Below are 14,251 nucleotides of genomic sequence, written 5' to 3'. Positions count from 1 at the left end.
TAAATTATTTTCAACGTTTTCACTTCAGTCAAGAAAGATATGTAGACACATCTTAAGAGTGTTAATGTTGTATGGAATTTTTTTTTTAACTGTTGGGCCTAAGTAGCCCTCTTAGTCTCTTGAAGAGAACTAATAAGTATTTAATGAGTAATTTCAGGAAAAATGGTGATAACATATCTATTTCCAGATTTAGAAACTGCTGCACTCAGTCTTCCAAACCTTTAGGAGAGGTATCCCCAGATTCTGAAGACACAAATCAGAATATCAGCATTTCAAATCACACTCTACCATTTACAAGTCATGTGCTCCTGGGAAAGTTAGTAAACAACTATTGACTTCAGATCCTTCATCTGTATTTTTGCTGCAAAAATACTTAGCTCAAAAGTTGTTATGGAATAAAATGTGCCAGCACACATAAACCATTTATTATATTGTCTAGCCCATAGGGCGTGTTTCTTAAAGATAGTCATAGTGATCTTCAGACTACGTTGAATTATCTGAGCCCAATTCATGAGATTAGGGATTACTGAATTTAATGGAAATATAACTAAAACTATCCAGATCTCAGTGAGGTTCTCAATCATTGAAATGTGTACAAGGGTTCCAGTCTCTCCAGGGTCTCTCCACAGATAAACTATATACTCGATCCATTGGTTGCTTAAAAAGGATCATTGCTGACTGGACTTTAGGAAAGTACTTAGGATATTCATGTACCAACCCATTAATATTTTAATTATTATTAAGAGGGGAGTTTCAAATAACATAGAAACACTATGCTTTACTTAAAGTGAAAAAAATTGCTTATATATTAAGTTTTAGGGAAATCAGTATGAATGTTTTATGTAAGTTTCTCTTGAATGTGGATTTCCATTATATGAATGATGCCAACATTATTGTGGTTTTACTTTTTGTTTCCCCTACAGTGTGACAAACGGGATCCAAATGGGATTCGAGTGGCTCCAGTTCCTCTCTACAATTCTTTCCATGATGTTTATAAATTTATCAATCTGCTCATTTCTGCACTTGACTCTGCAGAAACAAAAATAGCCAAGTTTTCCATAGCAACTTAAGCAAATAATATGGATAGCCTGTGGTTATTTTATTACTATTATTCAAGTTTTAATTATTTCAAAACTGATTACACATAACTGGCAATGAATTGTATACTTTACAGAAAAACAAGACAATTTTTTAAGGGTCTGTGGCCTTGAGATATCTGCATGGCTGTCCAATTTCTTGGTGTTTGGTGGATCAAAGTCTTTACTGGTACAAGTATTATGTACACAGTCTTGATTAGCTGTCATATTTCATTGTTAATGAAATGTTTTTTGTTGGTTTAATTTATAATTTGACTGACAACTTCACAATGTACATGGAAATTTTTGTGTCAATTTTAGAAATATTACTTTAATTTTAATTTACCAAAGAGTTTCTTATAGGCACTGTAGTTGAACAGTCTGATGTATGTATGCTTTTTACAATGTTCCATCTAACTCCAATCTGAGGAACAGAAAATGCATTGTCTAGGGCAGTGGCTTTCAAATATTTTGGTCACAATCCACACTAAGGAATACATTTAATATCAGAGTTAATTTGTATACAAGCCTTATTTCATTGATTCTAATACACAATTTTTTTAATCATATGTTAACATCTGGTAAAGAAGAAATGTCTTTCAGTTTTCATTCCACAGCTTCTTACAATTGCCATTGGCCATTCTTTCATGTTACCATCCCTGACATTACCATGATTTTCATAGTGAGTAGATATCATCCTAGATCTGGTTTTAAAAATGGTATATATAGCAAAAACAAAAGTCGCATAAATTATTTGCTTGTGCTTTCATATTTATTATTTTATCTCATTACAACTAATGGTGGTTGAAGCTCATTAAATTGATTTCTTTACTCACTCTAGGGTCCTAATCCATTTTTCAAGGATGTCCCCTTATTTAATGTTATCATAATCTCTTGGTTTTGTTTAATGGGAATTTCTCCTGATAAAAGACTTCAGATGCTACTATGTTTCTAAAATAGTGAAATAAATCACTCTAAGATACTTGTAATTGAGGATTAAAGTTAGGAAATAAGTGCTTCAGCACTCAACCTCTATCCCAAATCTATGGACCTTTGTTAATCACTATGAAAACACAACAGTTACATTCAGCCCTGTAAGATTCCCCTAGTTCTCAGCTGTTGATTCCATAACCACTATTCATGAATTGGCAAAATATTCTACATTTGTATACACAAGCAGCAAGAAAGAGTGACTATGATTGTATTAGCTTAGCCAACCACTTTGAGTGGTAGAGTTAAATAAAAAGTTGCAGAGCTCCGACACCAACACCAGCAACTACTGATATTTATCGAGTACTTCCCATGTACCATGTATTGTGCTATTCTATTTACATGTTATCTCACTTAATTGAGTGGTTGCATAATTGCTTTAGAAAAATTTCCCACCTCCACTTTTGGTAAAACTCATCTTTCATAGATGGAAAAATTCTCAAAACCTTAAAATCTGACCATACATGACTTCATCTAGAAGAAACTGTTTTTGAACATCACAGTGGTAAACAAAAAAGACATAATTTCAGCTCTCAGGGAACAGGTAGTAAACCTATAAACATCCAAGTAAATATATAATTACAAACTGTAAGTTCTTCTATTAAAGATAAACGGTGATACTATGAGAGAAAAATCTTAAGGGTATTAACTAGATAGTTGAGTAAGGAAAGGTATATGAAGGTGCCTATCAGTTAAAGTTCTAAAATATTTGATGTTAATCACATTAAAATTACATCAAATTATGTAAATAAACCATTCAAAGCATCATCAGCACTCTGTCCTCATCACCCAGGTGAAGAAAGAGCATTAAAAACTCGCTTTCTTACAGACTCTGGGAGGGCTCATGCCAAGTAGTACTTGCCAGAACTTATGCTGCCAGTGTCCTTGTCCCACCGTGAGCCACAGCCACCCCCCACCTCTACAGGAGACCCTCCAACACTAGCAGATTCACAGAAAGGTAGACAGGATGAAAAGGCAGAGGGCTATGTACCAGATGAAGGAACAAGATAAAACCCCAGAAAAACAACTAAATGAAGTGGAGATCGGCAACCTTCCAGAAAAAAAGTTCAGAATAATGATAGTGAAGATGACCCAGGACCTCAGAAAAAGAATAGAGGCAAAGATCGAGAAAATGCAAGAAATGTTTAACAAAGACCTAGAAGAATTAAAGAACAAACAAACAGAGATGAACAATACAATAACTGAAATGAAAGATACACTAGAAGGAATCAACAGCAGAATAACTGAGGCAGAAGAACGGATAAGTGACCTTGAAGACAGAATGGTGGAATTCACTGCTGCGGAACAGAATAAAGAAAAAAGGATGAAAAGAAATGAAGACAGCCTAAGAGACCTCTGGGACAACATTAAACGCAACAACATTCACATCATAGGGGTCCCAGAAGAAGAGAGAGAGAAAGGACCTGAGAAAATATTTGAAGAGATTATAGTCAAAAACTTCCCTAACATGGGAAAGGAAATAGCCACCCAAGTCCAGGAAGGGCAGAGTCCCATACAGGATAAACCCAAAGAGAAACACGCCGAGACACATAGTAAATCAAACTGGCAAAAATTAAAGACAAAGAAAAATTATTGAAAGCAGCAAGGGAAAAATGACAAATAACATACAAGGGAACTCCGATAAGGTTAACAGCTGATTTCTCAGCAGAAACTCTACAAGCCAGAAGGGAGAGGCATGATATACTGAGAGTGATGAAAGGGAAGAACCTACAACCAAGATTACTCTACCCAGCAAGGATCTCATTCAGAATCAATGGAGAAATCAAAACCTTTACAGACAAGCAAAAGCTAAGAGAATTCAGCACCACCAAACCAGCTCTACAACAAACGCTAAAGGAACTTCTCTAAGTGGGAAACACAAGAGAAGAAAAGGACCTACAAAAACAAACCCAAAACAATTAAGAAAATGGTAATAGGAACATACTTATTGATAATCATCTTAGATGTGAATGGATTAAATGCTCCTACTAAATAAGACAGGCTCCTTGAATGGACAGGAAAAAAAGACACATATATATGCTGTCTGCAAGAGACCCATTTCAGACCTAGGGACACATACACACTGAAAGTGAGGGGATGGAAAAAGATATTCCATGCAAATGGAAATCAAAAGAAAGCTGGAGTAGCAATACTCATATCAGATAAAATAGATTTTAAAATAAAGAATGTTACAAGAGACAAGGAAGGACACTACATAATGATCAAGGGATCAATCCAAGAAGAAGATATAACAGTTATAAATATATATGCACCCAACATAGGAGCACCTCAATACATAAGGCAACTGCTAACAGCTATAAAAGAGGAAATCGACAGTAACACAATAAGAGTGGGGGACTTTAACACCTCACTTACACCAATGGACAGATCATCCAGACAGAAAATTAATAAGTAAACACAAGCTTTAAATGACACAATAGACCCGATAGATTTAATTGATATTTATAGGACATTCCATCCAAAAACAGCAGATTACACTTTCTTCTCAAGTGCGCATGGAACATTCTCCAGGATAGATCACATCTTGGGTCACAAACCAAGCCACAGTAAATTTAAGAAAATTGAAATCATATCAAGCATCTTTTCTGACCACAATACTCTGAGATTAGAAATGAATTACAGGGAAAAAAAACATATAAAACACAAACACATGGAGGTTAAATAACACGTTACTAAATAACCAAGAGATCACTGAAGAAATCAAAGAGGAAATCAAAAAATACTAGAGACAAATGACAATGAAAACACGATGATCCAAAACCTATGGGATGCAGCAAAAGCAGTTCTAAGAGGGAAGCTTATAGCTATATAAGCCTACCTCAAGAAACAAGAAAAAACTCAAATAAACAATCTAAGCTTACACCTAACAGAACTAGAGAAAGAAGAACAAACAAAACCCAAAGTTAGCAGAAGGAAAGAAATCATAAAAATCAGAGCAGAAATAAATGAAATAGAAACAAAGAAAACAATAGCAAAGATCAATAAAACTAAAATCTGGTTCTTTGAGAAGATAAACAAAATTGGTAAACCATTAGCCAGACTCATCAAGAAAAAGAGGGAGAGGACTCAAGTCAGTAAAATTAGAAATGAAAAAGGAGAAGTTACAACAGACACCGCAGAAATACAAAGCATTCTAAGAGACTACTACAAGCAACTCTATGCCAATAAAATGGACAACCTGAAAGAAATGGACAAATTCTTAGAAAGGTATAACCTTCCAAGACAGAACCAGGAAGAAACAGAAAATATGAACAGACCAATCACAAGTAATGAAATTGAAACTGTGATTAAAAATCTCCCAACAAATAAAAGTCCAGGACCAGATGGCTTCACAGGTGAATTCTATCAAACATTTAGAGAAAAGCTAACACCCATCCTTCTCAAACTCTTCCAGAACATTTCAGAGGAAGGAACACTCCCAAACTCATTCTATGAGGCCACCATCACCATGATAACAAAACCAGGCAAAGATACTACAAAGAAAGAAAATTACAGACCAATATCGCTAATGAATATAGATGCAAAAATCCTAAACAAAATACTAGCAAACAGAATCCAACAACATATTAAAAGGATCATAAACCATGATCAAGTGGGATTTATCCCAGGGATGCAAGGATTCTTCAATATATGTAAATCAGTCAATGTGATAAACCATATTAACAAATTGAAGAATAAAAACCATAGGATCATCTCAATAGATGCAGAAAAAGCTTTTGACAAAATTCAACACCCATTTATGATAAAAACTCTCCAGAAAGTGGGCATAGAGGGAACCTACCTCAACATAATAAAGGCCACATATGACACACCCACAGCAAATATCATTCTCAATGGTGAAAAACTGAAAGCGTTTCCTCTAAGATCAGGATGTCCACACTCACCACTGTTATTCAACATAGTTTTGGAAATCCTAGCCATGGCAATCAGAGAAGAAAAAGAAATAAAAGGAATACAAATTGGAAAAGAAGAAGTAAAACTGTCACTGTTTGCAGATGACATGATACTATATAGAGAGAATCCTAAAGATGCCACCAGAAAACTACTAGAGTTAATTAATGAATTTGGTAAAGTTGCAGGATACAAAATTAATGCACAGAAATCTCTTGCATTCCTGCACACTAATGATGAAATATCTGAAAGAGAAATAAAGGAAACACTCCCATTTACCATTGTAACAAAAAGAATCAAATACCTAGGAATAAATCTACCTAGGGAGACAAAAGACCTGTATGCAGAAAACTGTAAGACACTGATGAAAGAAAATAAAGATGAAACCAACAGATGGAGAGATATACCATGTTCTTGGATCAGAAGAATCAATACTGTGAAAATGACTATACTACCCAAAGCAATCTACAGATTCAATGCAATCCCTATCAAATTATCAATGGCATTTTTTATGGAACTAGAACAAAATATCTTAAAATTCGTATGGAGACCCAAAAGACCCTGAATAGCCAAAGCAGTCTTGAGGGAAAAAAACGGAGTGGGAGGAATCAGACTCCCTGACTGCAGACTATACTACAAAGCTACAATAATCAAGACAATATGGTACTGGCACAAAAACAGAAACATAGAGTAATGGAACAAGATAGAAAGCCCCGAGATAAAACCATGCACCTATGGTTAACTAATCTATGACAAAGGAGGCAAGGATATACAATAGAGAAAAGACAGTCTCTTCAATAAGTGGTGCTGGGAAAACTGGACAGCTACATGTAAAAGAATGAAATTAGAACACTCCCTAACACCATACAGAAAATAAACTCAAAATGGATTAGAGACCTAAATATAAGACCAGACACTATAAAACTCTTAGAGGAAAACATAGGAAAAACACTCTTTGACATAAATCACAGCAAGATCATTTTTGATCCACCTCCTAGAGTAATGGAAATAAAAATAAACAAATGGGACCTAATGAAACTTAAAACCTTTTGCACAGAAAGGAAACCATAAAAAAGACCAAAAGACAACCCTCAGAATGGGAGAAAATATTTGCAAACGAATCAACAGACAAAGAATTCATCTCCAAAATTTATAAAGAGCTCATGCAGCTCAATATTAAAAAGACAAACAACCCAGTTCAAAAATGGGCAGAAGACCTAAATAGACATTTCTCCAAAGAAGACATACAGATGACCAAGAAGCACATGAAAAGCTGCTCAACATCACTAATTATTAGAGAAATGCAAATCAAAACTACAATGAGGTAACACCTCACACCAGTTAGAATGGCATCATCAGAATATCTACAGACAACAAACGCTGTAGAGGGTGTGGAGAAAAGGGAACCCTCTTGCACTGTTGGTGGGAATGTAAATTGATACAGCCACTATGGAGAACAGTGTGGAGGTTCCTTAATAAACTAAAAATAGAATTACTATATGATCCAGCAATCCCACTACTGGGCATACACCCAGAGAAAACCATAATTCAAAAAGACACATGTACCCCAATTTTCATTGCAGCAATATTTACAATAGCCAGGTAATGGAAACAACCTAAATGCCCATCGCCAGATGAATGGATACAGAAGATGTGGTACATATATACAATGGAATATTACTCAGCCATAAAAAGGAATGAAACTGGGTCATTTGCAGAGACGTGGATGGATCTAGAGACTGTCATACAGAGTGAAGCAAGTCAGAAAGAGAAAAACAGATATCATATATTAACGCATATATGTGGAACCTAGAAAAATGGTACAGATGAACCGGTTTGCAGGGCAGAAATTGAGACACAGATGTAGAGAAGAAACATATGGACACCAAGGGGGGAAGTGGCAGGGGGGTGGTGGTGGTGGTGTGATGAATTGGGCGATTGGGATTGACATGTATACACTTATGTGTATAAAATTGATGACTAATAAGGACCTGCTGTATAAAAAAATAAGTAAAATAAAAATTAAAAAAAAAAAAAGAAACTTGCTTTCTCCTACTTGCACCCCCTCCTCCCCCAAACCCAGAGATAATCATCGAAGTAAATTTTGTGTTAATCATTCCCTTACTTTCTTTAAAATTTTATAACTATGCATGTACCCATAAAAATATATTAGCTAAATTTGCCTGTGTGTGAACTTTATATAAATGTAATCATACTGTATATATTCTTCTACTTCTTTTGCTCAGCATCCTGCTTTTTGAGATTCATTCATGTGTTACACATAGCTTTCCATTCATTTTCATTGCTGCTCAGTATTCTATTGTATAATTAGAATTATAATTCATTCTACTACTGATGAAGATGTGAGTTGTTCCAAATATTTGTAATATTGCAACAATGCTGCTATTAACATTCTTAGTGCACACGTTCAGAAGTTTGTCCAGGACCTATAATTGTGGAAGTGCTTGGTCATAGGCCACACACATGGTCGACTTCACTATGTACTGTCAAACTTTTCTAAAGTGGTTGTACCACAGTTTCCACGCCAAACCAGTAGGACATGAGGGTTCCCTTGCTCCTTATCCTTGCCAGTAGTATACATATAAAAATAGACAAGGTAGGGCTTCCCTGGTGGCGCAGTGGTTGAGAGTCCGCCCGCCGATGCAGGGGACACGGATTCGTGCCCCGGTCCGGGAGTATCCCACATGCCGCGGAGCGGCTGGGCCCGTGAGCCATGGCCGCTGAGCCTGTGCGTCTGGAGCCTGTGCTCCGCAATGGGAGAGGCCACAGCAGTGAGAGGGCCCGCGTACCACAAAAAAAAAAAATAGCCAAGGTGATTATTAAAATAACAGAGAATAAATTTTTAACTTCCACACAAGAAAGGGAAAAAAGAATTAAGACACACACACACACACACACACACACACACACACAAACACATCAGTTTATGCTTTGGACACCATCCTTAATTTGTGGATTAAGCCAAAACTAGATTTTTACTTGAATTTTACACTTGATCAGCCTCTTTTCCTTTCTATCCCCTCCTTCACAGGCTTTTTGTATAATTCCTTCAGAAAAACATATTTATCCAAATTCCTGTCTCAAGTTCCTAGGGAACCAAATCTAAGACACCATTTCCTTACTAGTCTTAATAATCATAAGTATTTTATATTCTATATCTAATATATGATGAATTTACAGTTCTGTTTCTGTTGCTTTTCACATATAATGCTAGTTTCCTTGTATATATTGTAATTCTTAACTTTAAAGTGCTCATTCTTTGAGAACTGGGTTAAAGTGTGTTATTTGAAAGGTATTCACATTTGCTTCTGCCAGTTGCCGAGGATCACTTCTGAGTTGTTTTCAGGTTTTTCAAATCACATGAACAGCATGTAACTAGATATATTAATCCATGTGAGGACCAATTAATAGTTACAAATCTTCACAAGTTATTAATTTTTCTTGCTGATCCTTTATATAGCCTTTGGTTGTCAACATTATGCCAGGCTCTCCTATCAGCTTACTTACCTTGGCCAATCCTAGGCTTGTCTCATGTCCTATTTAGTTATCAACACTGAAGCTCAGTGACTCTGGGATTCAGCAGAAACTCTGAGGATGAAAGCCATGCCTTGATCCTAAGCTTACTTTGATCTTTTCTTACTTCCCAGTTTCCTGCTTTTATTTCATTTTGGAGTTCTGAGAATTTCTCACTTCTGTGTCATCTCATTTTAAAAGGCTTTTTTGTTGTCGTTTTTCTTTTTTTTTCTTTCTGGTATCTAATCCCCTACAACATGCTAAACTGTCAAGAAATGGATTATGACTGAAAACAAAACAAAACAAAACAAAACAAAATATATATATATACTTCCTGTTTTCTTAAGTAGAATGTGTGAAAAATGAATTGCACTTTCTCAATAACTCATGCACATCTATATAAATATCAATTCTTTTATAGCAATGCCCTTGGGTGCTACTGTAATACATAGGTCTGTTTGTGTAACGTGAAATTATTATACAAAGCTTACTGGAGAAAAAGCTGGATGTGAAGTCAATAACTTATTTTCAAATTAAAGAAATAAACTTTTTCTACAGCTATTTTCTGCACAATAACTTTCTACTTATTCTTGAGTTCAAAACTATACGGGTTTACATTCAAATTTTGTTATGTCTTTGTTTCACAAATTGAAGTTGCTAGAGCATTGGTTTTTAAGTAAATGGATTTTGGCATAATCTTAAGAAAGAAACTTGCAAACACCCTGAAAGCACACCATAAAGCACAACATGGTAATCACTGGATTAGGGCACCCTATTACTGAGATGATGGATTTGATGCTTGTGTGGGCCATTAGCATCTGCACTATGTGTTTGAGAAAGGTACAGGATATGTACCCAGCCCTCTAGTAGTAGTATTTTTAATCTCGGCAAGATGTACTCTCAAAGAACAAAATGATAAAGAGGATCATTATAATGGATTTAAACATTTCTGATGTGGTTTTGGCTTATTGCAATTATTCTTTTTATTAATGATCTAGTATTCCGATTTTTGACTCTTTAAAGTGGCTCCTGAGTCGTTTTGACATTACCTCAGCTATTTTTTGATAGCTTCATTGCTTTTGGTCTGACAAAATGTAGGCTTACTTTGTATATTTCCTACCTCAAACTTGATATCACTCATTTCTTTAAGAATATTCAATTTCTTTTGGAGAAAAGTGGCATTTAGAAACTATAATCTTAACAGTACAAGTGCTCATTATAATTAGGTTGATCATTATTTCCATGATTTTCAGTAAAAGCATTAGGAAATATATATTTTTATGAGAAATTATATCTTTATTTCATATTCATTCAATTTAATTTAGGATAACAGAGTTTTTATTTAACTTAATCTATTTTATATCTCTTGTGCTGAAAATCTTTGTTCTAGTAATATTATCATGTATAATATACACTATCATATATATGCATATATATTATATATATAGTTTTAGAATTAGTAATACTAAAGCTATCATAAACAATATGATGAAAACAGTTTAAGATCTTTTGGAAACTTCTTTTTGGCCTTAGAATACATCTGACTAGGAATAGTAAGTCAGATTACTGTGTTTTAAAGGCATTTGTAATAACTCTTCTCTGTATGGTTCCATCACCAATTGTATACATATTTAGGTTCAGTACTTTGGAATTATCTTTTCAATCTTTATAAACTTCATTTTAAATATAAAAGTTATTTCAGAATTGTGTCATATAATTGGACAATTTCAACTTCAAATCTGCAAGCCAGGTACACTCAGAAAACTCTAGATTCTGTCCCTATCCCCTTCACCCTATTTCCTCCCAGTATTTATACATTTTTTTTCATGCTTTGGTTTATCCTTTCTTTTACTTTACATATAGATATAGATATAAATATAGGTAAATATATATATATATATATATATATATATATATATCTCCTTCCTTATATAATATATAATAAATATAGTAGCATGTTACAAATACTTGTTTCCACTTTGGAAAAACATTCCTTTATAGAAAATTATAGTTAATACTTAAGGAATAATAGAATTAGAAAATAATTCATTTTCAATTCTTATTAGAATAATTGGTTCAGGCAAAGATCAAACATTATAGGAAAAGTTGATGAGAAAGTACATAGTGGGGGCATTGGATTGTTACCACCTAAACTCACTGATCATCACTAATACCAGTAAAAATGGAGCAACCTGTAACTATGTGCCTGTGATGCGGGCTATTTACTAAGGATATAATAAACCTGAATCCAGTAAAACTTTAGGGCTATTTTCCAGTTTATAACAACATGAAGAATGGAGGAACAAGCTAAATGACCCCACAGACCCCACAGAGAAGCAAATATGGGCCATTCTACATGGCAACTGGTTGGGTTTCTTCAACAAGTCAATAGCATGAATAAGATAGGGAAGAGGTGAGGGAGAAGGAACTATTCTGGATTATGAGACTGAAGAGACGGCAAGCAAATGCAATGTGTAGACTTAGTTTGGATCTTGATTCAAAGACCAACTATAAAAATATATTGCTGAGAGAACTGAGGACATCTGAATGAGAAAATAATTTTTATTCAATTTGTTAGCTGTGATAGCTACTGTGGATGTAAGAAGATGTTAGTATATCTAGGTATATATACCAAGTACATAGGAATAAAATGATGAAGTCTGGAATGTGCTTTAAAATTCCTTTGTTCTCTCCCTCTCCCCCCCAAAAAAATAGAAAGAGTTTCTTATTGTATCATGTATATAATATTTCCTACCACATATTCTTATGATGGAAACAATCCCTTCTGCCTCCACGTGTCAAAGAGTTGTTTCCATAATTTCCTTATGATGGATTTTGAAAGGAACAATATATCGCACACTTATTTGCATATTTGTCTTTTCTTCCTACTTTAATATCCTCAATCAAATGAGAATAGTGTTTTAAAGCATGACTTCCCATGAAAAACAAAGAAACTAACTAACATTGGATTCCTGGGCCTCAGTTGCAATTTCAATCACATATACTCATAATATTATTTTAGGTGAAAAGAACTGCATTTGGGTGCCAATATTTACTAAACAGAGGTCTTAATTTACTCTTTCCCAGTATGTGGGAGCTTCATTTCATGCAGCTCTCCTTGCACTCTATTGTGCTAAAACAGCAAGCTTGTCAAGAATGGAGACATTGCAATGATATATGCAGAGTCTATGGGAGACATTTTCTCTATGGGTTAAAGTAAGTAGTTGGATCAAAGTCAGGACGTAGATGCTACAGCTGGTCTGGGAAAAAACGGCAATTAAGAGGAAAAAAAAGAACAGAAAGAGAGAATCACAGACAGTCTTTTTTTAGGTGGCAACAACAGAACCAGACTGTTTGAAACTGGTAACTGACTCCAAATGTCACATTTTTCACTGAATTCTAAGTAATATTGCTATTTCATAACTGTTATTTGGTTGTATTGATGGCCATATTAACTTACTTTGTAACAAACTTGTTACATATATTTTTACATACTATATTTGTTATCTTTCTCTTTCTTATGTATCTTTCTCTCAACAATACTTAGGAGGATTGAAGAAAAGCATATTAAAGCTTACAGAACACTTCCTTTGAATGACTTTCAATCCAGCCAGACCTGGTATGTTTATTGTGATCAACTCATGCACTTCTGTGCAGTTCAATATCCAGTACCTGTGTGATTACCTATCCATCAGAAAATTTCATCTTCCTTAAATATTTCAATGTGTATTTGTGTCAGAAACATAAGAATAAAATAAGACTAAAAGAAAACTAAATGTTTTAAATTAATTTCTCTGGGAAAGTTGACAATCATTTTACAGGAGCAAATTTACTGTATACTAATCTATATTTCCAGGTAATATTAGTCATCTATCTCACAAAAAATGATAGTAAATGAATAAATGTGGCATAAACATAGAAATATCCCCAAAATGACAAGAGTCAAGAGTGCACGGAAGATGTCAATACACTTTAAAAACTGGAAAGTAAACTGACTTATCAGGACAAAGAAAACTGAAATATAACTGCCAACATGAGAGGGGAAGCTATCAAAGAGTATTAATCTAATTCAGGTCAAAGCCATTGAAATGTTTAGGAATTGGAGGTACCTGTTATTTCTGAAGATAAGGATACACAGTGGGATGGGAAATAAATGGTTGAAAGTCTATATAATTCGCAGCTGGACCACAGATTCTTTCCTCAGCCTGTGCAACTGGAATGTTACACCTTCCCCACATCCACAAAGACAAGAGTTCACTTTCTAGAAAGGATGAACTTGTGTAGTTCTAGACGTGGGGGCATGAGGACAGCTGAGGAGATGGATGAGCCATTTGACTAAATGATGAATGATTTAGCAAAATTTTGCATTTTAAGTGGTGAAAGCCCTTACTCCTTTCCCCTACTTGTCTCCCAAGAAATTATGCATGTGCCTAGGGCCATGTCCACCTCCCCTCCAGCCCACCTCAGGAATATGATTATAGAGTTCTCTCTGGGAAAACTGTCTAGCCCAATTGATACGAACTACAAATCTTTACATGGGTCTCATTGTGGTATAGTGCCACCCACCAATCAAAAAGTTCCACCCCTGCACAAAATACTCGCACTTGATTTTTACAGTTCCAAGTTTAAAATGAATAGACATGGAGTATCACCATATGTTGAACAATAACATTTAAAGTGCAGGATATAATCCAAAAGAACAAACAGGAAATAAGTAATACAATGAAAAAGGAAGAAAA

The 14,251-nt window shown here is 34.7% G+C and overlaps 1 protein-coding gene across 1 annotated transcript in view; it reads left to right on the top strand.

Moving 5' to 3' along the window:
- KYNU (kynureninase) overlaps nt 1–1,912 on the top strand; it is a 91,295-nt gene extending 89,383 nt beyond the window's left edge. The window contains exon 14 of the mRNA XM_032638036.1: nt 924–1,912. Coding sequence (XP_032493927.1) covers nt 924–1,070 — 147 coding nt within the window. The 3' untranslated portion in view covers nt 1,071–1,912. The remainder of the gene's footprint in view (nt 1–923) is intronic.
- Nucleotides 1,913–14,251: the final 12,339 nt, after the last annotated feature.

The sequence above is a fragment of the Phocoena sinus genome, chromosome 7 (assembly GCF_008692025.1).
Source record: "Phocoena sinus isolate mPhoSin1 chromosome 7, mPhoSin1.pri, whole genome shotgun sequence".
Classification (NCBI taxonomy): Eukaryota; Metazoa; Chordata; class Mammalia; order Artiodactyla; family Phocoenidae; genus Phocoena; species Phocoena sinus.
This window is presented reverse-complemented; position numbering and strand designations above follow the sequence as displayed.